This window comes from Diadema antillarum, unplaced genomic scaffold (genome assembly GCF_040938485.1).
Source record: "Diadema antillarum isolate AM-2024a unplaced genomic scaffold, OU_Dant_1.0 seq00000702_RagTag, whole genome shotgun sequence".
NCBI classification, from domain to species: Eukaryota; Metazoa; Echinodermata; class Echinoidea; order Diadematoida; family Diadematidae; genus Diadema; species Diadema antillarum.
This window is the reverse complement of record NW_027271607.1, coordinates 220753-248066: the sequence shown is the minus strand read 5'-3', so window position 1 is coordinate 248066 and position 27314 is coordinate 220753. Positions and strand designations below refer to the sequence as shown.

The 27314-nt window shown below is 39.7% G+C and overlaps 1 protein-coding gene across 1 annotated transcript; it reads right to left on the bottom strand.

Moving 5' to 3' along the window:
* Positions 1 to 3939: 3939 nt before the first annotated feature.
* LOC139737740 (uncharacterized) lies at positions 3940 to 22838 on the bottom strand. The gene is made up of 16 exons (XM_071648417.1): positions 22085 to 22838; positions 21188 to 21307; positions 19621 to 19780; positions 18893 to 19054; positions 17933 to 18094; positions 16334 to 16510; positions 15171 to 15343; positions 11543 to 12459; positions 10439 to 10635; positions 9791 to 9927; positions 9063 to 9206; positions 8092 to 8305; positions 7280 to 7675; positions 6669 to 6769; positions 4848 to 5104; positions 3940 to 4123 (listed from the first exon to the last, which is right to left on the bottom strand). The coding sequence occupies exons 1-16, from the start codon at positions 22136 to 22138 to the stop codon at positions 3940 to 3942; spliced, it is 3555 nt and encodes a 1184-aa protein (XP_071504518.1). The 5' UTR covers positions 22139 to 22838.
* Between the last annotated feature and the right edge of the window lie 4476 nt (positions 22839 to 27314).

Here is a 27314-nt window from a genome sequence, read left to right as displayed (position 1 = left end):
TAATGAAAGTGATGGTCACACAATGACAAAATACACGAGGAGAACAGTTGTACATGTAGGAGTTTTCCCAATAAAAATGTGTATTTCCTCACAACACTGTGCAACTATTTCATATCACTTACAGTGACACTCAATTTGCATGATACCGTGGTGTGGACACCATCTAGACATTGTACTGTACAGATCCATGAAACACAACCTTCAATAAGAAACCACTGTACTTGCATTTAATACACAAAAAGAAACAGATGTATTTAACCCTTTGCATGTCCAGGCACTAAGAATAACTTGCCCAGTGGTGCATTCTGATCAGCATTCAGTCATCTATCCAAACTTGACGTAGATGTACACTAGCAAGTCAACTCATGTGTAATAATGTGCTTAAGTCACCAGAAGATCAAGGTGACACAATGAATAGGGGTGAGGTGCACTGGGTAATCTCTATACATTTACAATTGACATAAAGTGTCAATATTAGCACAGTAACGATAAAAGACACAGAAATATGCCCAAAGTCAAAAAAACAGACAACAAACTAGGATTTTCTTCTTCTTTTTTTTTTGCATGTGTTTGCTATCAATATTTTGCATCATGTATAAACAAAGTACACAGTGTAATTAAAGTGAACCTCCCTCTCATAATAACAGACTTTGATATCACATATCCATAGTATAACAACGAACAAACCTCACACAAGTATAAAGGAACTGTTGTATAGGCACTGCACTTCTTATTAATCTCTACGAGTCTCCATTACGCTGTGAAGAAATTAATGATGCATTCCAACAAAAACACCTACAGATTTGTCTCTTAACTCTATTAATGGTCTATGCCAATATGAACACCTGGAATGGTACAGCCAAGTCCATGAATCATCAACAGTCACAAAAACAGTGAAAGTACAGAAATAATGTGAAACACTGATGAATCCATTGGAGCAAGTATCAAACATGATTGCAACATCTATCACAATCCTTGCATCCTAAAATACACTGTAAACTGTATACTGTAAAACGAGAAATGTTCGCGTGCATTTTAATTTCGCGAATTTCACGAGCGTGAAGATTCGCGAAATTAAAATGCACGCGAAAGTTCTTTTGTATACTATATGCACTGAATGCCAGTGGCAGTTCGCGAAAATTTCATGCCACAAAAAAGGCCGTCGGCTCCAATTCGCGAAAAATTCATGCCCCGAATATATCATGTTTTACAGTAATTCTTTTTCTCTCTCCCTCTCCCTCCCTCGTTTTGTTGTTGTTGTATTTTTTTTTTTTTTTGGGGGGGGGGGGGGCTTCTGTTTTGTTTTGCTTTTTTTTTCTTGAGGAAAGGTGATGCTAGAGTTGTTTCTGTTCGACAGTGTGTGTACAAATTTCTGGATCAGTACCAACATTTGTTTTGTTTTGCTTTGTTCTGTTTTGGGGAATTGGCTGGTGCAATACAAAAGAGAAAGCTCAAAAAAGCTTCAGCTGCAGCATCAGTGAGTAACTGCTCCTTTAATAGTTTGCTCACAACTTTCTTCAAACTCCCACAAAAGTCAGGCAAACCTGCCCAGAGTAAGTTTACCTGCATCAATTCATATCACCCCCATCAACTTACAGATTCATGGCTAAAAATTGATAATTCACGGTCAAAATTAAAAGGCAATGCTGTCATACAATTGTACATACAGTGAGAAATAAGTTATACTTGCACACCCAACGAGTATCAGAATACACAAGCAGAGAGGAAACAGTACTTCATATCAGACTGACCTGATTTTACATTCAAACGACACGGCTCGGAGCCGACAAATCACTGCCTATCAGATTTCACTGTCTACATATGTTCAGGCAACGAGGTACGGTTTCATATAGACATGGACATTTGGTCTTCTGAGTAATGTGTCGGCTTGGTGACAGAATAATTTTTTTTTTAAAATCAATTTGTGTCCAAATCATCTTTCAAAGTCATCTTGGAAACACTGCTTTTGACATTGCCCAAGTGGTACAGACTTGATACTCATGCATATAAGAGCAGATGGTAACACATGGTTGCATAACTGCATGAGAAGAAAGTAGCACTACAACCTTGTACGTATCAATGAACTTTATGCATACATTATGTACATGAGAGCAAAATAATATGGGGCAATGTGTATCTGGTATAGCAGTAAATCAAAGACATACATCATTAACGTAATAAACCTGAGCTTGCAGCTTGTAGGACTATGCAGCTGTACTGAAACATGCATTTTCTTGTTAATTTGTGACATGTGAAATTATTTCCACCCGAAGAAACCATTGCCAGAATGAAATTGCAACTCCCCCCGTTTTAATCACAAATGGAAATAAACCATTGATGCCATTTTTTGTAGCCAAAGCAGTTGAATCAGGGTCAAATTTTCTTGAGGTTCATACAGTACATGTTGGTCATATCTTAGAATAAAATCCTGAATTCAGTTCAGTTTAGTTCAATTCTTAGCATTTTCTTTTCTTTTGCGGGCATATGAATAATTTATGTTAAAACACATGTCCTTGATAGCCTTACTTCTAGGCTGCTGTCTAGACACATACTCTGTTTCATGATGACCCAGTGTAATCCCACTACAATGACTGGGAGCACCATAAGGCAAGCTTCTGAAAGCAATTTCCTAGTCTGCCAACATTCACCCATCCAAATCAGCAAGATTCCAAGGAGCAATAGCAGAGATGACTTTGTGTTACATTCATCTCACTGGGCAAAAATTCCCCATTCACAAAAATCTTTTTTTTTTTATATTCTCTGATTTCAGACATAAAGAGATAATTGCAGATTTCATGAAGGTTCTTGCACATTCACAGGTTTACTTTTTTCACTATTATCTCTTAGTGAAACTTTTTTTTTTAAATCAACTTGCGATAGAAAACCAGTTGCCAGCAGAGGCATGATCATCTGTCGGCTAGGGTTTGATAAAGAGAAGAAGAAACAATATGCATCTCATGGTTACACTCTCCTCCATATTTCTACCTTTCAGCTACAAGTAAGCTAAAACAGATATGCAAAATCTTCTGCTTGAAAAGTCAGCTTTGGGTTCTGAATTGTTCATTTTTTTTTTGGAGTATGTTGGAGATTTTTTTTTTTTTGGGGGGGGGGGGGTGGGGGTGGGGGCTTGGCCTCAAATACAAATTCATTGTAAAACCTGATGCAAACTAATGATTACACTGGATTCTGGAAAGATAGCAGAAAGTAAGAACACTTCTGATGGAGTTGAAATTAAACACATGCCAAGCAGACATGAAATTTGTCAAAAGAGACAGATTCCTTGCTGAGCAATATCAAGCAAAACACAAAACAAAAACAAGAAAAAATGGATAGGCAACATAAGCACAGAAATCATTAACACAGAAATGATTACCATCATCACTACACATCAGTGTCACAATAAAACTTTCCAACAAGTTTATGAATTTTTTACACAGCATGGAATGATAAGAGCCTGATAAATTCCACCTTCAAAACAAACTTTGCACAAAAATTCTATAATTCAAAATCAATCTTTAAATTCAAAAAGATTTGAAAAAATCTGGCATTGACAACTTCCAAATGCATTTTTTTTTCTTCTTTGTTTTGTCTTTTCTCGCCTCTTGCATACTCACATAATCTAATATCAATATCTGCAAATGGTGTTTCCTTGGATACGGATACACAACAGAAATTACCCACTATAATTCTTTCCTGGATTAATACTGCTGAACAATCACATGTTAAGAAAGTCATCTTTTAATGATCGAGTGCATATCTCCAGCACACATATTATAGTCATCCTGAAATACAAAGATACTGTTGCACCAGTCAATATGACTATATACATTGTACTTGCAAGGCATATGATGAACAATGTGGTAGGGAGTACATTCGAGATATGAGGTTTCAACTGGGGGGGGGGGGGGGGGGGGGGGGGGAGAGATGATTTTGCCTTCATCAGCTGTTGAGGAAATCATCCAGCTCATCGAGGAGGTTGTCATCATCATCATCCTGCGCCGCCACGGCAACTGCAGGCTGGTCGTCGAGGTCGTCGTCGTCATGTTCTTCCAAAAATCTATCGAGATCCTCGTCGGTCACACTCGCTAACCTCCTCGGGGACGGCTTGGTATCACTAGGCCTCCTGAATCACAAACAGATTATGTTGTCATTAGTGAAGAGGTCAATACAAGAAATACTTTGTACAATGAGTATGTGGTGCATCATAACATTACCCGTACAAAAGTCAGAGATAAAAGAAAGAGAATGTGCGTAAAGCTGACTTGAGCATAACCTACACAGTTTCCTAACTTTAGTTGATTTTTTTGTACATTTTCCTTACAATGAAATATTAAAGCCAATTACATATTTGATTTAAAGCTTAGAATCTAGTGATTAAAATAAAAATCACGAATACTAGTATATCCTATGCATGTCCTTTTTAAATCAAATAAGACCCCTCCCCATACTAAAAAGTAAAACTTCTACATGCAATTGCACCCGGCTAATGATACAAAAATATTTTGGTGTTGTCTGATGTTCACGGACATTACTGATTGTGTTCAATGACATTTATTGATTACCTCCAGCCTTTGTTTACCTCCACCTACTTGAAATCTTACTTCCTTGGGGTCCACAAGATGTATATAAGGGTTGTAGTAGAAAGTTTTCTGATTAAATGAATGCATTCTCATCTGTATCATGAATCAACCTGAAGTCGCATACAAGGAAAGCCTCCAAGGAAGAGTTACATGTAAGTGTGTGGTATCACACCCTGAGGATAGAACACTACATTGTAAGCCTACACAATCCTACCAGAAAGTTTAGGAGAAACAAATTAAAGGGAAAAGAAGAAAACGGTGGCTCACCGATAGACGAACGCTGTGGTCGTATCAGCCTCCTTCTGGACAGTTTTCTCCCCAACCTGGTCGAGGACATCTCTGTCTACAATATCCACCTTGGTGCTGTCCTCCTTCACCTCATCTTCCTGGAAGCCAGCCTGGTCGAGGGCTGGTGTGGGGTTGGTGTCGTTGCTAGGCGTGGCCACCTGGATGTTCTCAGTAGTGACTGCGTCACCAGGCACCACCTGTGGAGAACTCGGTGGCAGATTCCTCTCCAGCTGCGCCTATTGCGTTTTTGGGTTGATAGTTTGTGAGAGGGAACAAGAAAATGATAAAGAGGAGGCAAGGTATGCTCCAAAAACCCTCACTCCTAAATCACTACTTTCATTTCTACTGAAAGTCTTGCCTATACTAACTGACAAGACATAATGGGTATTCCTTCTTTCTTTCTTTTTTCATTAAGTAAAAAAAAAAAAAAAAAACTAGAAATGTCGCTACAGCGACTGGTTATACCCCCGCCAAACAACATTTCATAAGCTTTGGTCAAAACATTTCATAAGCTTTGGTCAAAAAACTGAGGAAATAGTTAAATCCGCAAGATCTTTCCTTGATCTTCTGCCATTAATATGCCGTTACCATGGCAACGTACTTTCGGGTACTGTCGAAAAATGCGTCTTGCACATCTACAACCAAAGGCACACATCTGTACCAAGTTTCATGGAAATTGGGCAAAAACTGAGGAAGTAGTTTGCAACACAAAATTTTCCATCATTTTGGCTCATAATATGTGAGCTGTTACCATGGCAACATACTTTTTGTCACTGTCAAGAAATGTGTCATGCTGACCTATATCCTAAGACAAACATTCAATATGAATTCCATGAGAATTGGAAGAACACTGATGAAGCAGTTTTGCCATGAAGCATTTTGCCCTATATTTTACCAATAACATGCCGTTACCATGGCAACGCACTTTTTGCCACTGCGGAAATATGTGTCTTGCACATTAACATATTCAGATGAACATCTGTACCTAATTTCATAAAAATTGATCAAAAACTGTGGGAGGAGTTCGCGACGCAAGATTTGTACCCATTTTTGCCCATAATATGCCGTTACCATGGCAACGTACTTTTGGGTACTGTCAAAAAATACGTCTTGCACATCTACAACCCAAGGCACACATCTGTGCCAAGTTTTATCGGAATCGGTTGAAAACTGAGGAAGTAGTTCGCGACGCAAGATTTGCAACGGACCGACCGCCCGACCGCTGATTCCTACAATGTATATACCCCCTTCAAACTTCGTTTGGCGGGGGTATTAAAAAAAAATCAATTCCGGGCTGCTCACATTCACACATCAACATATGATAGGTACTTGGGTGTTTATACATGCATCTAAATCAGAAAAAAAAAAATAGTCTTGAGTCAGGGATATTTTTTTCTTCTTTTACCTACTTTTCTCTTTCAAAATAATATCAAGATGTGAAGAGATATTGAAGTTTTCAGCCAGCCTCCTGCAGGCGTAGGGAGAGGTGATAGTCCAGCAATTCATGATCATAATCAAACAACACCTTCATCCCAAAACTACTCTACCAGATTCTTTTTCAGAAAGGCACACAAAATTTGATTGGTTTCAAAGTCCTAAGCATTGCTACCAACACACAATCTATCAAAAACAAAATTACACAGAATTCCTTTCACAGTCGATTTGTGTAGGTGTTGTACTGTTGCCATGGGAACATCCATCTGATGTTGCAGTGGTTACATAGTACTCCACGACTCTTGGATCTCTACTAACATACATGTAAGCCATTGAATGTTGGTACCATTCTCTATCCTTTCTTACCTTCTCTTCCACAGCTGCCTCACTGGGTGTGTTTCCCTGAGATGTGTTTGAGGCCTGTCTACCTCTCCTGGCCCTCACTGGCTTCTTGGCTAATTTCACAGCTGTTAACACAACCACGATATCAAAACAAAACCAGAATGACTGTCAAGTTGAAATGACTTTGGGCTTCACTAATTAGAGATCTAATCCTAATTATCTTACATTCTCTCTCCTCAATGCTCATCTTCACTATCTTGAAATGGATCAAACTTTTATTTCAAGAGTGACTGAATAAACTTCATCACGTGCCAGTATCGCATTAGTTCCTAACTGTGTAGCAAGTGGATGCAGACTGAAGAGAAAAATTTACCAAAGACCATACACACTACAAACCATATATTGACATGCAGTAATTTTGTTGGTTTCTTTGAAAAGGTGCCGTCAAAAATTAAATTGAGCGATTTTGAACTTGAAAGTCATTTTGTGAGAAAGCTTTACATTTTATGATACCCAAAGTTGTTTGATGTCTCTTCACCCACAAACTACTCTTGGCCCCCCCCCCCCCCAATAAAAATAATGAATAAATAAAAGGCACTGATGCCAGTGGCAACACAAGAAAGAGTCAGACTTACTGGGTCGTGTTATCTTGCGCGGTGAACCCAGCCCGGCTTGTGAAGCTTCCCTCTCATCTCCATCCTCCTTCCTCTCATCTGAAACGCTGGAGGAGGAATCTGGGATGCTGGCCTCCGGGCCAGGCATTGCCATGGTTACCTCCTGCTCTATTGGTCTAACAACCACCTGCTGGTCCTCCACGGATCCACTGTCGGTGGTCTTCCCGTCTCTCAGCTGCTTTTCCCTCCGAATCTCGTCCAGGGTCTTGATCTTGATCTCCGCTTTGCTCAAGGCGGGGTCCGCCGCCCTTTGAGTTGCTGTGGTGATGGAATCGCCAGACGGGGTGAGGTTCCATAATCTGGCCCGCCTCTCGCGTCGCAGTTCATCTAGACTCTTCTTCCCATCCCCTTCGCCAGCTACAGTGAACGCAAAGTGAGAGGAAGATCCAGCTATTCATAAATCCACCAAAAACTGACGTGTTCCTCAACAATTTTGCAACCTCTTTCGAAGGTCACGCAGGGGCTAATTCTGATCAGTATACAAAATCATTGTAACAAACATAATTTGTTATTTTCACATTTTAGAGGGGGGTTAAGCTTTGGGGATGATATACTTTGAGTTAATTACTTGAAGAAAGTACAGTACCCTCCTTTTTCTGGACTTTGGTTTATACATATGCAGCATGCTAAAAAAAAAAAGAAGGTACTCTGTACATGGGGTGCAGACTTCATCATGTGCGCTGATTTCATGAAGCTGTGGAAGGTGCTAATATTGTCTGATCTTTTCACTGCGAAATATGAAATAATTCCAATAAATCGTCAATTCTCCTGACCTTTAACTACTGGCTTGTCAGACTTGTTGTCCATCCTGCTCCAAATCAAGGCTCGCCTCTGACGTTTCCTCTCCTCCTCGTTGTCGGGGGCAACTGCATCATCCTGCGAGGATGGCTTGGATGCCCCTTCCTCTGCAGAAGGAGTCACCTTGGCGGTGCTGGTCACCTGACTCAGACGCTGTTTCTCCGCCCTGATTTCAGCCAGGCTCTTGATCTACAACAGATAATTTGCATATTAAGCAGCAAAAATCAAAACAGAATTACAAATATTTACATGGTCTACAGCAAATGAGTAGAATATAAAGAATGTTACCATTTTATTCAATCTCACCAGACTTAGGCCCCGTTGCAAGAAAGTTGCAATCAATTGCAAATAATTGCTAATTTTGAAACAACCATTCTGATTGGCTCAGGGTCTGCCCTATTAAGAAGACATGCATGCAACAATGATTTTGATTGGCCAGTGACAATCAGTTGCAAGTTGCGTTTAAACGCAAAGTTTCTAGCAACGGGGCCTTAGACAGATAACATTGAATTCGGTGACTGGTAAAAGTAGAAGTTGTACAATAACTGCCAAAAAAGGGGTGTTTTCCTCTCAAATAAAAAAGAACCTACCAATGTATACTAGAAATCTTAATATCAATGCAAAAAAATAAATAAATAAATATTTGGTTGACAATAATTGGAAAATAGTAAACATGAAACAATCAGTTGAATTTTACATGACTGCTATTTGTAACTGTACACAAACATTAGTATGTAGTAATGAGATATTTCAATGACATGCGCACACTGATTGACATGTTGTAACATTCCATAGGCATATCTGATATGAGCAATGATTATGTTATCAAACTGATGCGGTCACAGAAAACTGGGAGGGGTCAATTCCCCTTGCATTCTATTCCAGGTCCACAGTAAATTCAGGCAACTGTAAACTCAATACGCTTCACCAAGTCGGAGATTCATACCTGGATGGACGAAGCATCGCCCGCAGCGTCCACTTTCTTGGTCCGAATGACGGACAAGAGGGACTCGGTCCCCTTGTTGGCACTCTCCACTGACTTGGAAAGATTCAGTCGACGAACTTTGGTGGCAGGCTGCTCCGCGTCCACCTAAAATTGAAACGTTGCAAAGTTCAAACAATAAACAACAGGAAAATATATTATTCTTTCTTACGTCTAAAATCTTCAACGTAATGTGAAAATCTTGAGGTTGTAATTTGAATATCTTGGGGCTTTACTGTTCATTGTCAAGAGCTCTTAGAGAGCCATTTATGGTGACTTTTTTTTTTTTGGAGGGGGGAGGGTTCAATATTTAGACACATGCTATTCTTGGACCTAATGCCATAATACATTCGTTGAAATTACATAGGGCTTCAAGTTGAAGACTTATAAAGCTACATTGTAGAGGCTGGAAGAGTTTCAGTTCATGGTTGTGTCCATCTGCCCAAACTTGGTGAATTTTGCGCCTACGTAAATGTTGATTTTACAAAGTTACAAAGCAAAATGACTCAAATTATGAAGATAAAAGAAGACTGCACAAAGGATGAAGCAGGTGTTGTATCAGGTCGGCCTGCAGGAAAACATTCTGGTTCTTTGCAAAACAACTGAACTATAACGGCACAAAAACACTGCAATCATAACGAGAGTACACTGATCTATTTCTTTGTGGCGCTACATTGTAGAGAATAGGATACATGTCCTCCATGGTAAGAATACACGTACATATGTCCTTCACGTAAAGGACACCAGCTTTTGTTAATACTAAATAAGCATACCTTATCTGTGGTATTGATTCTCCGAATCATGGGCTGAGATTCTGGCTTCATCGTCACTAGAGATAAAAGTCAAGGCAATTGGAGTTGACGAGTTGGAGTGAACAAAAAAGACAACACAAAACAAAAAAAAAAAATAAAAACAGAAACAGCCAAAACAGTTTCAAAATATTAAAACACTACTGGCATTCCATTCAAGAGTGCCAGAAGTAACAACTATACCACCGACACATATTGTCCATGTCTTGGTTAAGGTGAGAAACTCCTCATCAAATAATGATGAGATTACAATATCTTCATGCTCAATTGTGTCTTGTTTACTCTGCATAATCAGGTACAACATATCACCAAACAAATTCACTCGCCCACTACCCCACAAAGTCATGACAGTCACTTCTCTTGTATTACCCTCTTCACATGCTATACATATTTGTAGGCCATATCTTGTCATGGGTGAGCAGACCTCCTTCAAGCATTCTTTGTAGCTACAGAATCACAAAATCTTTTTCTCTGTCCATGACTATGTGTTATATACTTGAAGAGAAAGATTATATTTTTTATTTCCTCTACCTCTTGAAGCAGCTGCTGGAGGCTTGTAGAGGGCAATCTCCCTCTTTTTCCTCACTCTCCTCCCCAGGGCAGACTGCACTCTTTTCTCAGGCGAGTCGGCGGCATCTTTGTCACCTTGCGTTTCCTCGCCCTGTGGTGAGACTGGTGCACTCAACCTTGCCTTTTTCTCCTGCCTGATCTCAGCCAGGGTCTTTATCCTGCATCGTGAAAGTCCGCATCAAAAAATGGAGTCTTGCTTTAGGCGTAACAATGGGTATATTGTACAAACTTTATTTAAAACTTCTGTCATTTTCTGCAACAGAGACTTAACCAGCAGTGGCAGAAGCAAATTCTGCAAAGAGTCTCTCATACATCCTGCTTGATCTAATACACTTTATCTCCGAAAATCCACTTACTGTTCAGGGAAAAATTTTCTAGACATCTCCTTGCACTCATTCCTAATGTCACTACTTGTACATTTAGCTAAAGTCGCAAAAAATTACTGTACATTATACAAGTCATTGTGATCCCAACTGAAAACAAATAAAATAAAATAATCGGGAAATACCGGTAGCCATGCACACTTTTCCTGGAGATGCATTCACATTCTAATGTCAGATGAAACATTCATTCCTAATATTAATGCCTGCTTTACTTGTTGGTTTATAATTCCAAGGTATACATCAAACACTACACTGCCCATATTCAGTGTTATCGATATGTCAATCAATAATTGTAACTGACTTCTCATGTGTTTTGCCTGTTCCTTCAAGTGCATACATGTACCTCCAGATGAGCAGGACAGCAAACTATCACAACAATGATCCTCATCACGCTATCACTGACAAGCTCAGTTTCCTTTCATTTTTCAAAGACCACTGTTGTGGGAGGGTTAAGGTTTAGAATACTGTAAAACGAAGAATGTTCGCGTGCATTTTAATTTCGCGAATTTCGCGAGCGCCAAGATTCGTGAAATTAAAATGCACGCGAAAAATCTTGTCTACACTATATGCATTGAATGCCCAGTGGCATTTCACGAAAATTTCATGCCGCAAAAAAAGCCGTCGGCTACAATTCGCGAAAAATTCATGCCGCGAATATATCATGTTTTACAATATTTCATACCTGATTTCCTTTGGTTTGCTCTCCTTCTGGCTCTCATCTTCCTCATCCTCCTCCTCTTCCTCCTCTCCCTGGGAAGAGCTCTCAGCTCTCGTCTCTCCCGTCCTGCTCTCGCCGTCCGACTCTGACCCCGCCTTCCCTAGGCGGCTAAGAAGCTTCTCTCTCCTGATTTCCGCCAAGCTCTTCACCTTCACACCTCCGCCTGAGCTGTTCTCGGCATCTCCTTTGTCTGCATTCAGAACTTTCACCTGGCGCGTGACCAGACGTCGCCTCTGCCCACCGGTGGCGCCCTCCGCCACATTTGACGCCTCAGTATCGGATTCGCCTGCCTTGACGGGCTTGCCAAGTCGCGCTAGCATTCTCCCTTTAGCAGTGGTCTCTTTGTCCTCCTTTTTATCTTCCTTTGGTCCTTGAGGTTGTCCCGCCCTGATTGGGATGCCCAACCTGGAAGCCAGGCTTCCTCCCTTGGAGCCAAAACCACGCCCTGGTAGTGATTCCCCTCCTTTACCGATGCCAGCACCTTCCACTTTCACTCCCAGCCGCCCTGCAAGACCCACCTTCTGCTTGGTGGGGGAATTGTCGGCCACTGCCCTTCTTACACTGTTTTCATCCTTCTTAGCTTTGATGGTCACTCCTAGCCTGGAAGAGATTGTCCTCAGTTTGCTGCCACTGTCCTCGGAAAGAACAGCACTGTCATCGCTAGCACCCTTCTTTGCAATGACGCGTTTCGTCACCTGCAGCTTCCCCTGGCCGGGCTTGGCACCCGCGGCCACTCTTCCTCCGAGCAGCCCTGTTACCGTGGAGTCCGGCTCCACCGGCCTCCCGCCTCCTCCGACCAGAATGCGCCGCACAATCGTGCTTGGCTGGACTGCCTCCTCCAGCGATCCGTCACCAAATGGTTCCTCTTCCAGCTCTGGAACCTGCATGCCAATGACCATACACAGGAAGACAATATATGCAGAGACATTTAACCTGGGCCATGGCGGACTTTTCCCACATAGACATCACTGATATGGTTACAGCTCATTATTCCGAAGGTTCATTGTTCCGAAGGCTCTTTATTCCTAAGATTCGTTATTCCAAATGTTCATTGTTCCGAATTTCATTTTCGGATTAACCGATCTTCAGATAACGAATCTTCGAAATAACGCCACAAATTTTCGGATGAACGAACCCTTTTTCATTTTCGGATTAACGAACCTCTAGGTATAGGGAATTTGCGTGTTTCGGATTAACGACCCTTCGGAGCAACGAACCTTTCGAATAACGAACAGCACCCATTGATATGTCTTCCACACACACACACACACTTCACTGCGCTTTTTCCTCTCAAACATACAGTATGGACTCAAGTCCACTAAATTACGTCCAGTGAAGACAGGTCACATGTATCAACGGATTCCTTTTCCAGTTTGTCAAAGCACGCAAGTTTAGAAACCAAGTATGATATTGAAGGCAAAGAGTACATGTCTGATTGCTGCATTCTTAAAATAACTATACAATTCTAGGGGCAGTGATTTTCCGTTTCAAAAAATTGCCTTTTCCGTTTCAGAAAATCATGAATTCCGTTTCAACATGGTGAAAAAACGGAAATTCCGTTTTCCCATATGAATTGTACATACAAAAAATGCAAATTCCGTTTACATGTATTTGCATGCAAAAATGAACAAAAATTAAATGATTGCTATTTGAAGTTTGTGTACCTGTGTAATCGTGTATACATTCATACATGTTATGCATAGTGTATACCTGATGATTTCCAACCTCTGTACATACCACACACCCATGAAGACAAATGAAATGAAACATCAGTATGACAATTTATTTATTTCGACTGTCAAAACATGCACAGGGCTGTCACTTAACTTTTTTCCTTGGTTGTCAGCCGGGCAACCTATAGAGTTTTTTAGGTTGCCAAATGGCGGTTTAACAAATAGGTTGCCACAGTGATAATGTTCGAAGAGTATTGCATAATGTGTAAATCTGCAAGGTTAATTATGGCGATGATAAAGAGGGCTGTTTACACTGCTGTTTACATGACTGTTTACACTGCTGTCTACAAATTAGAAAAAAAATATACAAAGTAAAATAAGTCTCTGAGTCTCAGCTAGTGACTTTATGCTAGTCAAGTGTTTTTATTCCTTTGATTAGAAGCTGCAAACAGAATACATGATAATAAGTTTAATAAGCAGTGTTGATAAAAACTTCAGCACTAAAAGAACGATCAATCTACCTGAATCTTTCTTCAGTCAATACATTGTAATCCAGTTAATCATGCCGTGGGACAGTACATATTTGTGTATCACTATCAAAGCCTGGCCTGCAGTGTCAACAACTATCATTATGAATGTCCTCTTTCTTGACTTGCTAGTCAAGTGACTTACAGTGTACTACTGTCTAGTCAAGTCTTTATATTCCTTCAGAAGGTCTAAACAGACGAAAAATTTCAGCACTAAAGGAACAATCAATTTATCTTTCTTCAGTCAATAATCCAGACAAGAAACTAGCACTCATTTCGCTCTGATCTTTCCCCATTCTGGCCTCGGTCCTGAAACGACATGTTCAAATACAAAAATAAAACAACAGTAGATATTGATTGAAACTCAACATCCATTCATGCCAGCCAGGCCAGGCTGCCATAAACTTCAAAGCACATTCCGACAGCTGGCTGGTTGGCAGAAGAATTTGCGCGCGCGTGTCAATTTCTTGACTGGAGAGAGGGCCTGGGAACAGCCCCTTTCCCTGTTCATCTCCAACACCCCAGACAGTTCATGACCTCCAAGAATGCGCCAGTACGCGCGGTTTCTTCTGTTGATTGGTCTCTCTCTCTCCACCCCACCCATGCCAGTCTGGCATGGCACCTTGGCATCGTGGAATTTTTCTTTTTTCTGCGTGAACTTGGAGTTCGATCACTCTTCTCTCCTGAATCATGCATTGTGCGCTGTGCTCTACACACGACATAGCAGGCAGGCATAGCAAGTCACCACTCCACTTACCTGCTGACAGCTTACCGCGAGCAGAAAACAGTTAGACAGTTAGACAGTTTCTTCTGTTGCCGCTACTTTTACTGCCATAATACTGGCTTTATCATCACACATTATTCGGCGAGACACACGTTGTGTTTTGGAATATAAATGGACTTTCTTCTATGGTTATGATTGTTGGTGTTGGATCAAACTGAGTAAGTGTTCAACAGTTATTGAAATCATGACATTGCTAATAGCTAGATCTAACGCCGTTAGACATCGCTAGAACTTGCAACTAACACAACTTGGCTTAGAAACTCAGTTTCCGCAGTCTGTGAATATCGTGGACATGTAATAATGATTAATTCACAGCTTCTGTTGTATTTATTTTTACTACTATGTGTTTTATTTTGTTAAAAAGTGATTTTCCGTGATTTTCCGTGTGGAATATTTTTTCCGTTTCAAAAGGCCGTTTCCGCGTTTTCCGTCCGTTTTCCGCGATCGCGGAAAATCACTGTCCCTATAATTCAAATAATACCTCCAGCGACACTTTGTGGCTGAGGCATAAAAACCAGGGGAAGACTGACAGAAAGAGTTGGAACAAAAGATAGAGACTAGCAGAGGAGGAGTTATGAGATAATGACAAAAAATAAAAGAACTCTGACCTTTAGTTTCTTCTTTGCACCTGCATCTGGCTCTAGGCTACTTCCCAGCCTCTTCTTCTGTTCTTTTCTGATTTGACTCAGACTCTTGATGCCAAAATCATCCCTGGGCTTTGAGGCGAGGCCAGCAGGTGAGGTGGTTCCATTGTCCTCCTCTATCTCCATTTTCTGAGGGTCTGCGGGATGGAATACAATTATGAGGGAAACCTTAATTGATTTCTACTTGTCATATCACTCAAGACATTACAAGAGACCGATGTTGCAGGCACTGCTCAATACAAGAGAAGAAAGAAATAACCCCCTGCAGGATGGAATACAGTTATGAGGGAAACCTTGATTTCTACTTGTCATATCACTCAAGACATTAGAAGAGACCAATGTTGCTGGCACTGCTCAACACAAGAGAAGAAAGAAGTAACTCCTACTTGATGCAATTGTTGGATACAGGTTCACAGACGATTTGAAGAGAGCCACAATCCTTATGATGGCACAAAGTGATGTATGACGAGATTGCATACCTGTACAACACTAATTGTGATCCAACCTGTCTTGCATTTCTATAGATGCATTTAATTTTTCACTTGGACTCAAATACAGGGACATGAAGAACATTTCACAAGAATAAGTCATAATTTATAATATTAAGTTCACTCAATTTCTCTAGGTTTGACTTCATAGTGTAACAACTTACCAACATAATCAAGAATCGGCGAAGTACTGTATAAAATCTGATCTATGTATGTGTTGGGAACTCATACAGAGGTCTGAGCAATCAAGCCTTTCTCAAATTACACAGCATCACTTGATCTGTTGGCACTGGATTGGGGCTCTGTGAGAAAAATACATCAACAGAGAACTGCCTGTTTCCACATTCTCAGCCAAGGAGTTAAAATAATTTGACAGCATGTACCCCCCCCCCAACAAAAACACACTTTTACCACCAAAGTTATTATAAATGCCATCTCCTCCTACCAAATAACACCAATTCTCAACCTTCCACAACAGCCAATACCATTATCATTTCTTCATAAAGCAGCACCACTCTTCAATAGATCATCATTCTCCGATTCCAAAAAATGACTCAAGCTAAAGGTGAAAAAGGGGTCAAGTGATGGGGCAGATTCAGTGGAATCACAAGACTCAAAAAAGGTCACACAGCTTCTCACCTTTTCTGCTCGAGCTAACCGAGATGATTCTGCGGCTAAAGAGCGGTGCTCCTCCTCTTCTCCGGTTCTCCGCGACGTCCATCTTTTCCACGTCATCCTCCGTGACGTGGCCCCTCTCCATGTTCTTCTCGCGGCGGATCTCAGCAAGAGTTTTCACTTTGACTGTCAGAGGCTTGTCTGCAAAGTAGTACATCGGGAGAGAAATGCCAAGATGAATGAGGAAAGAACTTAAAGCTTTAGGAACCTGGCACTCAAGTTACTAAAATGCAAACCGTCTCTTGTCATTTGATATCACAAACATATTATTCAAGATGCACATCGGTTTCAACCAAGGGAATAGCTTACAAGTCTTTGAGTCTACACTGTGACATCCTCACAGTACCACATATACTAACAATTATCATTCTATGAATAATTGTATTTTTAATGATTTGCTCAATTGAGGTAAAGTTTCACATTCTATTAATCATTGTGTTTTGAATGATTTGCTCAATGTGGTAAAGTTTCACCACATATATTTCCCTGACTTCATAACCACTGTAGTTAAAAACATGTTAACATACAAAGCACATTTCATCTGTGTCGCTGCAACCAGCAGACACCAAACCAGAATAGTAACAAAAAACCCTGAGCACTTAAATCCTCTTGTTGCTCACTACTTGGAATAGTTTCATTTATGCACATTACAAGACTCAAATGAACACAGTTTCTCATTCTGTAAAACCAACAGTCTGAAAAACATGACAACCGAAAGGAATTCTACTCATCACTCTCAGTATCAAGTTTCAGCAAGAATCTTGAAAAGATTTTAACGTTCTACTTGAGGATAATTTCTTTTTCCAGAATTTTACTATGTAAAGAACATTGACCGATACCATATTTGAAGAGCGCTACATAAAATATCATTTGTGACCCTGCACCTCAAAACAAACAAAAAGTCGCCAGACATGAATTTTTAGTTAAGACCATATTCTGAAAGACCAGACATTAAGCTTTAAAATGATGTATAACTCAAATCAATTGGACTCTCCTAACCTATCTAAATATTGGAAAGAAAGCACAAACTCAGGAAAAGTGTGAACTGAGAAAAGAGGCTCTGAAGTACAGTGTCTATTCAAGCGCTGGCTGTGCGATGAATGGGACAAAAAACAGGAAGTAAACCACCAGAGTAACAACAATAAAGGGATCATCAGATTAAACTGAATTTAAGCATGCCTCTTTAACACATTCTGTCTATAATTAATGCCAACTTTCAAAGCAGTAGCACTATCCTTTCAAAAGTTATTAGAGTTGAAAGTGAAGAGTGTGGACAAGGTTTTTAAGAAATGAAAAAGGGATTCTAAAGACACACCTAATCATACTATTCTACCAAAAATGTTCGAGATAAGCTGCTAAAAACACACTTTCCTGCCCGTTTTATGATACCAAATTTTAGCATGATATAAAAGAAGACCCGCTCTTTCAGAAAATATGAAAAAGTCAAGTTCGGCTAGGTTGACCCATTTCACTTATTTTCAGTCTTCACGCAAAATCAGTGTGTGCGACTTTATGTTCGTTTTGAGGTGCACGGTCACATTTATAGTCAGTGCGTATCATCACCATTTGTGCTATCTGGCCCTGCTCCTCCGCCGAGTCGCGAGGTCACCTTGAGCGGGGAGACGATGTCTCGGACAGGGTGCTTGTTTGAGGGACGCAGGGGTGATACCAACAGCTTCCTGGACGGGCTGCCATCAACACTAAGGGTACCTAAGCTCTCATCATCTGTCGCAACAATCACAGTCATAAACACAAGGGATGTACAATGTTTAACCACACTTTACATCAGTCAATTCTGATGGTGACTGCTAATGATTGACTATTTGATCTACTGAGATGACAAATGCGGAATTGTACATGTTGAAGAAAAATAGTTATTTTCAGGAGACAAAGCCTCAATTTCATATCCCAAAAGACTATATCACACAAGAGAGAATACATGTAGATTCTTTGCAAAATAAAACTTCCCAAGCAAATTATACTTCTGTGTGTCATAATAATAAGAAGCTATGATAAATTTTCTACATTGCTACTTTTCTCGCATGACACTCAGCAAACTCTGGATGAGATTTGCATACTTGTTATACAAATGTAAATCTCACTCTACTATACTCCTTTAACACTGACTACATGAAGTCTTCAAGCTTCGTATTGTTGAAGTTTACAACTTCATCATGAAATGCTTGAAGATTACAATGGAGATTACCAACCTAATTGGTGTTCAACAATGCAACAATTGCAACAGTGTATTTGATCTCAACTTGCAAGTACACTTTTAATTCTCTCAAAAAAACAGAAATAATCATATCACTTGTGAATGTCCATATCACAACTTCATGTTTAGTGGCAGTTGTTTGTAAAATCTATGATCCCTGTGAGATCCATAATGTTGATGACATGAAGAAGATATATATGATTATGCAAGGACAAGAAGATAGAACTGTAAAGGATAACAGTTTCAGGTACAAAATCTGACACCACAAGGTACAAGTAGTGCAGGGAAAGAGGATCACATGGACACACCTTCACTATCCATAGGGGTGAAGACCACTGGCTTCACGGCTGGCATGTCAATGGCTTCTTTGTCTTCAGCCATGGAGGGGTTGCCGGGCGTGGCACCGGGTATGGCCTGCTTGACGGAGGAGGAGAGGGGCCTGCTGGTGGCTGGTGGGAGTGGCTTGGTGACTAGGAGCAGAATAAGAGCCAATCAGCGTTATCAACTGCTTTAGTCACCGGAGATCCACATAATGAGATGGAGTACCTGACATCTTCATTTGTATTACAGTTCCAAACCCCATCTGTGCATACTTATTCAGCAAACAATCTTCGGCTTTGGATCACCCTTTCTTTACACACGAGAAAATATTGCTTGACTTACAAGAGCCTCAGCCACAGTGTCAATCACACACACACAAAAATAAAAACAACAATTACTGTGCCTATTTTCTTTTTTTTTTATCTTGCTTCATTTTTTTCTTTAATACACAAACTATTCTGGGGCATTAGGTCTTATTTTATTTGTTCTTATGTTGAAATTACTAGTAGTCAAGCAGAGTACAATGTACATCAGGAATGTATAAATTAATTCAAAGAAGTATTCCTGACACTTGACAGCTTTGTGACTGTAACTGTCACACTTTTAGGAAGCTCAACTACTTTCTAGTGACTCAAAGGGTGTGTCATACTCCTTTTAACCCAGTACAGAATGGGTTAAGAGGGTAAAACTGCAAATGTCTGACAGCTGGTCTCACCGGGGCCAGTAATGGTGGGGAGTTTGTTGATGAGAGACATCGATGAGGCAGGCAGTCTCTCGGAGGAAGAGGATTTCCTGATGTGCTTAAAGGGACAGTGAGGCTTCTGGCATCCCAACGGCTGGCTCTCCCAGTAGCATAGGATCTCTGACCGATTTTTCTGCCGGGAAAAAAAGAAGAAGCAATCTGACGTTAGGGATGTTACTAATAATGTAATTATAATAATGTAATTAAATAATTGTAATTAACAGAGGTCCTTTTCAAGTGAATATTGTCATCTCGTCATATTTTTTTTTTTCAAAAAGAAAGCATACAGGTACTTGTACTGTACATGTACATCATGCCTTGCAGAGAAACTGAAAATCAACCATTAACCCTATATCTGCGATTCCGCAATGTGCAAAGATTTTTCCGCGCCATTTCATGACTTTTTTCCTTGAAGTCTCCCGCATATTTTTAGACCAAATTTGCGACGTCCTGGTACACTGTTTTGAAGTTACACAATGTTTTGCAAGTGCATGTCGACCCAAAAACAGTTAAAATTTGTGATATTGTGCGCAAATCCAAAACAAATTGTGTTTTCTTGTTAAATTGATATAAATGAGATTATTTCAACTTTTAATTATTGGATTTAATCAAATCTAATGTAGATAAGCTTGAAATAGTGTCTGCAACAAATTTTGGTTAAAAAATAGTAGAAATCAAAAGATCGAAAAAACAATAAAATACATAAGAAATTCACAAAATAATATAAGTACTCCAATGTACAGTTGTACAATTTGAAAGCAGCCCTACTTTATAAACTCACTCTTGCAGTGCTTTGTTTGGTGACTGGCAAGCATGTTGGAGTGTGTTCTTTGCAGACTGACACAGATGTCTGGAATCTACATGTAATTGTCACTGATTAGAGATTCTTAAGTACATGTACCTAAGCTTGCCAATCTACAACTAGGTAAAGTTTGGATGGAGTGTTAAATGCTGAGCAAATGTAAAAAGCTGAACATGTTACCTGTAAGCTACACTACATGTATGTATGTATTTGCACATAAAGGACTAAGAAGAGGAAGACAGCAAGTGCATGCATAAAAATCACAGGATTTCAAGTGCACGTATCATGAACAACGTAATAATGTTGTTGTTGAATGGTTCTTGTTTTGTATGAGCCTGCGTGTTATTTTGATTTTGTAGTTTTACATTCGTATATTTATGTAATACTGTGTAAGTATATATTGTTCATTTTTGTAAAATCATTTGTAATTCAGCTTCTGGCTGCGATCAATGATTTGTTGAATAAAGATACCATTAATAAAAAAATAAAAAAACTCAAACTTTTCCAGTACTTTAGCACCGTATGACTAAAACTTCTGGATATGAAGTGTATTGTTGTGTATAACAGGCAAAATGTCTTTGCATGTAGAGATAACATCTAAAATTAGTTACACATACAATTTAATTGTACAAATGTGTATGTATGGAGGTGGTTTGAGTGGAAAAAAAAAAACAAACAAACAAACAAACAAGAATAACATACATAGGGACTGGATATTTTCCCCCTGCGCCTACTCACAGTGATTTCCATGTGCCGAAATGCACAGTTGGGTCTAAGGCACTGACCGTTCTGCCAGTTGATACAGACCACCTCATTTCCCAGCGCTGGTTCGGAGTGGCGGTACGGGCAGCTGGGTCCCTGGAATAACACAAATTCACAGGAATCAGGTATTAAAAAAACAAAGAAACATTGAAAAAACAACACAAACAAGCTACATGTATACAAAATGTTTTAATACTGGTGTGGTTATTAGGCAACAATCACTACAGGCATACACAATTCTTGTACTGTAGGTTAAACCTTGTCGATAATTCTTCACATTTGGTGTACAAATTGTACCTCTGGCTTTACCAGATTGATAGTAATCATTGTAATGGCAGGGCCCCCGAAAGGAGCTTCAACAACTCCACAGACGTTGAATACTCGTGTTAAATTACGAACAAGGATGAACATTTCTACATGTACTGTACATACATGTGATTATTAAACTCTTCATTGATTGTAAAATACATGTACACTGTACTTCTTTGTAAATACAATCAGAGTGTCAGAATGCATGCAGGAAAAAAAAAATGAAAAAATCTGAAACTCATGAAAAAAACAATTAAAGTGGATTTGATACGATGTACGTTGTAACTGTGAACTTTTCAATGCATCTGAATTGCCAAAAACATCTGAAAAGTGGGTTTTAGGCAGACTAAGAGTACAAAAATTTGTACAGAATACCGCACATATCAACAGACCTGGCCCTGTATGAACCCTCAGAAGAAGAAGAAGAATAAATCATTCTAACTCTTTGATTTGTGAATACAAACTGAAATAAGGAAAAGCTGACCCAAGGACAAACTTTCAAGAGCATGGAAGCCACACCATGGACATGCACATACTTGTAGCCACCCAAGTTTGGAAACTGACCTTTGTGCAGGTGGAGTAGAAGAAGAAGTAGCAATCGTCTCCTGTAGCCGACATGGTTGTGGACGATACTCTGCAGAAGCTGATAATCCTTGATCGTTCAAAAGCACAGAAGATTTGAGGTGAGAAATTCCCACACGTGGTCGCTAATGTTTGTTTCACAGAGCATGTGCAGGTGCTTCAACAGACAGAGCTGCTATATCTTGATTGTCTGTTACGCTAAGATGATGATGTTACCAGGAATGCATCCATCTCCTGCCTATACATCTGAAGTATCATCATCGCTTGTCCACCTGATTTTAAGTTCTTGCTCACTTCAAAACAAGTCCAACAAAAGATCCTTAGCTTAATATTTCCTTTTGTTTGGTTCTATCAGATTTTTTTTTTTTTAACACTGATAGAACAGAAAGTGATACCTTATTTGTTTATTTGGTTGTTAGAGTTCTTGTCTGTCCACAACATTTTTTGATGCAGATTCTGACAGAACCATGAGTTCATACTGATGTCTTCATATTCTAGATTGAATTGCAGATCTTCTTGGTTTCAAAAGTACATAGAAAAAAAGACAAAAATTATAGAGAAGATGGTACAGTTGAGTGTGTGACATGGAGATGAAGACTTAGCAAATCCTCTTTGCTTTCAGCTGTCAGTTCCTATCAAAATTTATATTTGAACTTTGTTGGTAGATGGATACTCTTCAACAACGATGGAAGCTGTGTTCAGATGCACCAACTGATGTACAAGACTCGCTCAGAAGCTGTTCCGACGTTCAAAAGCAGCTACATATGTAACTTGGAAACACTTTGTCCAACCTAGAACACCATAGCTCCTCGGAAAGATGACAATTTCTCGTTATTTGTAGCGATGGAGATGACTGGTAGAAGCTCAGAGATGGGGCCTTGTCTGTTGTCCTCCTCATAAAGCTGATACCAGTACTACAACGCGGGTACACGGTTGGGTGCGGTCACACATCAAAACAGGCGAGTTCCAATCCCTCTGAGCTGATTTGGCTGAAAGAGCTGACAAATACCATTCACAAATTATAAACAATATGAATGCTTAAAATGTTTTCATCAAGAGAGCATGGTGAAATATGGTACATGAAAGTTTCTTTAAACTGTTATCACATGATAAGACTTGACAATCTTTCAATCAATTTATCTTTTATTCTTTTTTATTTATTTATTTTTTATTCATTTATTTTTTTTTTTTTTTTTTTTGGGGGGGGGGCTCTACAGTTTTAGAGAATGGAAGAAAGAAACTATTTTTTAGTCTAAAGCATGTTAATACAACTTAGTCCATTTGTAAAGATACAGAATTGCAGTTAATACCTGATCTAGCAACCTGAAGAATATTTAATTTTACAATGTCATGTAGATCCCCCCCCCAAAAAAAAAAATGAAATCACATTTTCCCTCATGAAAGTACATGTCCTTGAAGTATATGGATTTAATACCACCACATGATCATCTTTTGGACCATTATTAAGTAAGGTGGCTGAAACTCTCATAATACATGTATCACTTCACATTTACAAGTGTACTTCCAGAGGCTCATTTTTGTTTGTTTGTTTTTGTAAAGCTTACAGATATGTCTTGACCCGATAAAATCATGCAAGTTTCAGCAGATGGGTACATGTACGTGATCCGCACACTCACCTTTTCCTCGACGTCCAAGTTGATGCCCAATCAACTCTCTGCCTGGAGTGGTAGAAGAATGAGGCAAAATCAAACATCAGATGAGTCCAAGAAATCAGGAACCTTGGGTTGAGTTGCCCTTCGTCACAGACCTCTGAACCTCTGAACGATGACACCCAAAGGTTCGAATGAAGACTGCTTCCATGAAAAGATCCTTACATTCCTTGTTACAGACAATTTTAGGCTCTGGTTGAAAAATGCTGTAAAGAGTCTAAATCCGCTGAGCCAAGCAAAGTTTCATCTAAAAGTAGCCAAGCAATAGTTTACAATTCCATGACTTCCACGATGCCAGTAATGAAGACACAACGCCATGATCCATTCACATTAATACGTGGCACGCGAGATTAAAATGTCCTTGCTTCGTACTCGTCTTTCCGCGATTATCAAAGCACGTCGCTAGATATTCCGTGATCGGGTTAGTACCCAGTTTTGTTGGGTTCACCGCGGTGAGTAGAAAGGGTTAATTTTGCGCATGTTGTGCCGAAAATCTATCGCTAAATGGACATGCATGGTTTAAGTTATTAAACATTTAGAAAACTAAGAGAGGCTCTCAGAGATTGAACTGCTTCCTACTAGGTAGGTGTGAGTGGTCATTGTTAATAGTGGCTACTATTAACGGTTTAGGAACTTTTGTAGGATACGAAACAATATCCATCCACGTTGTACCTATTCTGACGAAGATCATATCAAACCCAGCAAAGGCTCATTTACCTGCTACTTTGTTGTTGTTTTCTATGTGGGGGGGGGGGGGGGGGGGGGGGGGGCTTTAATAACATAAGATAGATTCATGTTTTTTTGTTTAAGAGGTGTTAAAAATGTTGCCCATATCTACTAGTTCCTCGCTTGTGGCCAGATCAATTGTTTTACCCCTTGTTTTTATCCCAAATGGCTTACAGCCAGCTAACAATGTACAGTAATTTGGATCTCGACCTATATTGCACAAATACATTGTCGATACATCTTAAAGACAGCATACTTTATGGAATTACGCTCCCTTGTTCACTCAGTGCTACCGCGAAAACATAACGGCAGAATAAAGTTACCCTCCCTTGCTCCCCCATTCTACCACGAAAATGTGACGCATGAATGATATTGCAGATTATCGCATAAGATACAAATGTAGTCTCATCCGCAAAGTTGTATGTGCGCAAAATTGTCCATCTCCATGGCATCTTGCTTCATTCTAACAGTCACGATTTAGAAGATATGTTGACCATCCGCGAAAAAGAACTGTAACAAGAACATCTGGAACTCTGAGTGAAGTAATACACTCTGGAACATCTCACGTCACACATGGATGAACGTCGCAAAAACACACAGTCTACGTCACAGAAGCACAGAGTCAAAGGTATGAAGAATCTGACAATTACCCAGTAGACAAATTCCATTTCATGTGAATGAAGGGCTTCGTCATAGTTACAAATTGTAGCACAAAGAACTGGATGTTTAGCACAAATTATAGTCCCCATCTCACTTTAGAAAGCCCTTTTCAGTGTGACTGAGTAGGGGATTTGCACTGCACATTGAAAGTTTCACTGCACACAGACACAAGTATTTCTCATGCAGATTTGCAAAAGAGCACTGCAGTTTCCCAGCCCTGCATAGCGATGGCTCCATTCATTACCCACAGACTTGCAGCATACGTGCTGTTGAGTCAATCGTGAATTCTGCAGCAATAAGACCGCATCCTGTGCACGACTCTTTGTGCAATATGGCTAGCATAAATCCTGCTGCTGTTTTCCATTCTTCTCCGACTCGTTTGAGACTGCGCTTGGCCACACACTTTTAAATACACACACGTTGATGGCAATAATGGCGTGAAATACATTTAGGTTTGTCTGTTACCTCTCCATGCAGATTGACACAGCCAATGTTTGATTCATCCATTTCACAAAATTTAAGACAAATGCAGATTTCTCCCTCTGTTACTGCTTATGTAGGTGCTTCATACAATTAGAGGATCCGTTTCATTATGAGTTCGTATCACACGCTTTTGTATTGGCCACATTATCATTTCTGAACAAAAACGCTGAGTGCACACGCGATCCGCTTTGACCTTCGCTACGTCAATCCCGACTGTCCTTGCAAAATCAAACTCGCGTGATGAAAATGTCCGCTACCTTTTCAACTATCTTGGAGCTGCAAATATTGCTTTTGTTTTTACAAGGAATTTTTCGCGAGGGAACTTGGTATGTCTGCCTATCTATGATGCAATTAATCTTCCAAAGAATGAGCCTCTTTTTTTCTCTCTCTTTTTTTTCTCTCAACACTCACACCTACCTGCCTACTACTACGTGTAGCTTGATCCTGGTATGCTTGGGAAAAAAATCATTTCTTTTTTTATGAGCAACCACAAAAAAAAGAAAAATTTTAAAACAAAATGAAAAGATTTACAATATAAAATGCTAAATGTTATGATAGATATATCTTAAGCAGTACAAAATGTACTAACTGTAAATCAACAAATGTTTGTGCATTAAACTGAGTCATGAAATGACATGTTTGGTAAAATTGTGAACTGTTTGCACTTAGGCCTAATTATTTTTCTCAGCACTATTATGAGAGTACAGTGTACAACCACATACATGTAAAGCTCTCATAATTTATACTGCTCAACCTTCTCTCTTCTTCTTCTTCTTCTTCTTCTTCTTCTTCTTTCAAACTGCCTTTCATTTGCTGTTACTTCTGTATTTCTCTTTTCCAACATATCAGAATGTGTAGTTTCCACTTAGAATTTATTGAGCAACTGTCAATCTGAATATGGCAAAATGATTATCCAAATTCAGAAATTGGCCTTGGCCTTTGAGCCTTCCCACATCAAGACTACAAAATCATAGTATATAGAGTTGCATTATCCCAGTTTGCCATTACAAGGACTCTGAATGAGTGTTATGTCAAATTCTTCTTGAAATACTTTTGAAAAGAAACAAATTCACGTCTTTAATATTGATCTGTTGAATTACACAGACGGACGGACGGACACACACACAAAGAAAGAAAGAGGAATCCAATAATAGAAACATTACGTCAAAAAGGTACTAACATTTAAAAGAACAAGAGACCCGCGGGTCTAGCGCTCACCTGAGTATCGCAAGTTCACCTTTCACGCAGTCACTAATCTAAATTATTCACAGCTCCACCAAAATTTGACGAGGCATTCTCAAGTGGAAGATGAAAATGTACAATAAGGGCCCAATTTTTTCAAGATTCCTTAATTTGAGGGAATTGGGGCCCCCTGGGGCCCTCTGGGTGGGGCATGGTGCCCAGTTTGATAAATTGAGATCCTGACCACCTAGGGATGCTACCTGCCAAGTTTGACAAAAATCCATCATGAGGTTTTCAGGAAGAAGATGAAAATGTACAATTCAGGCCCCCATTTGGACCCTTCCAACCACCCCCCCCCCCTACCCCCAAGAGGGGCACCCCTGGATCTCCTACGAACAAACTTGAAACTACAGTCATTAATGTACTCACTCATAGTATTATCTCAGCTCTATAACTTCTGATTCTAGAGAAGATTTTTAAAGATTCCTTCA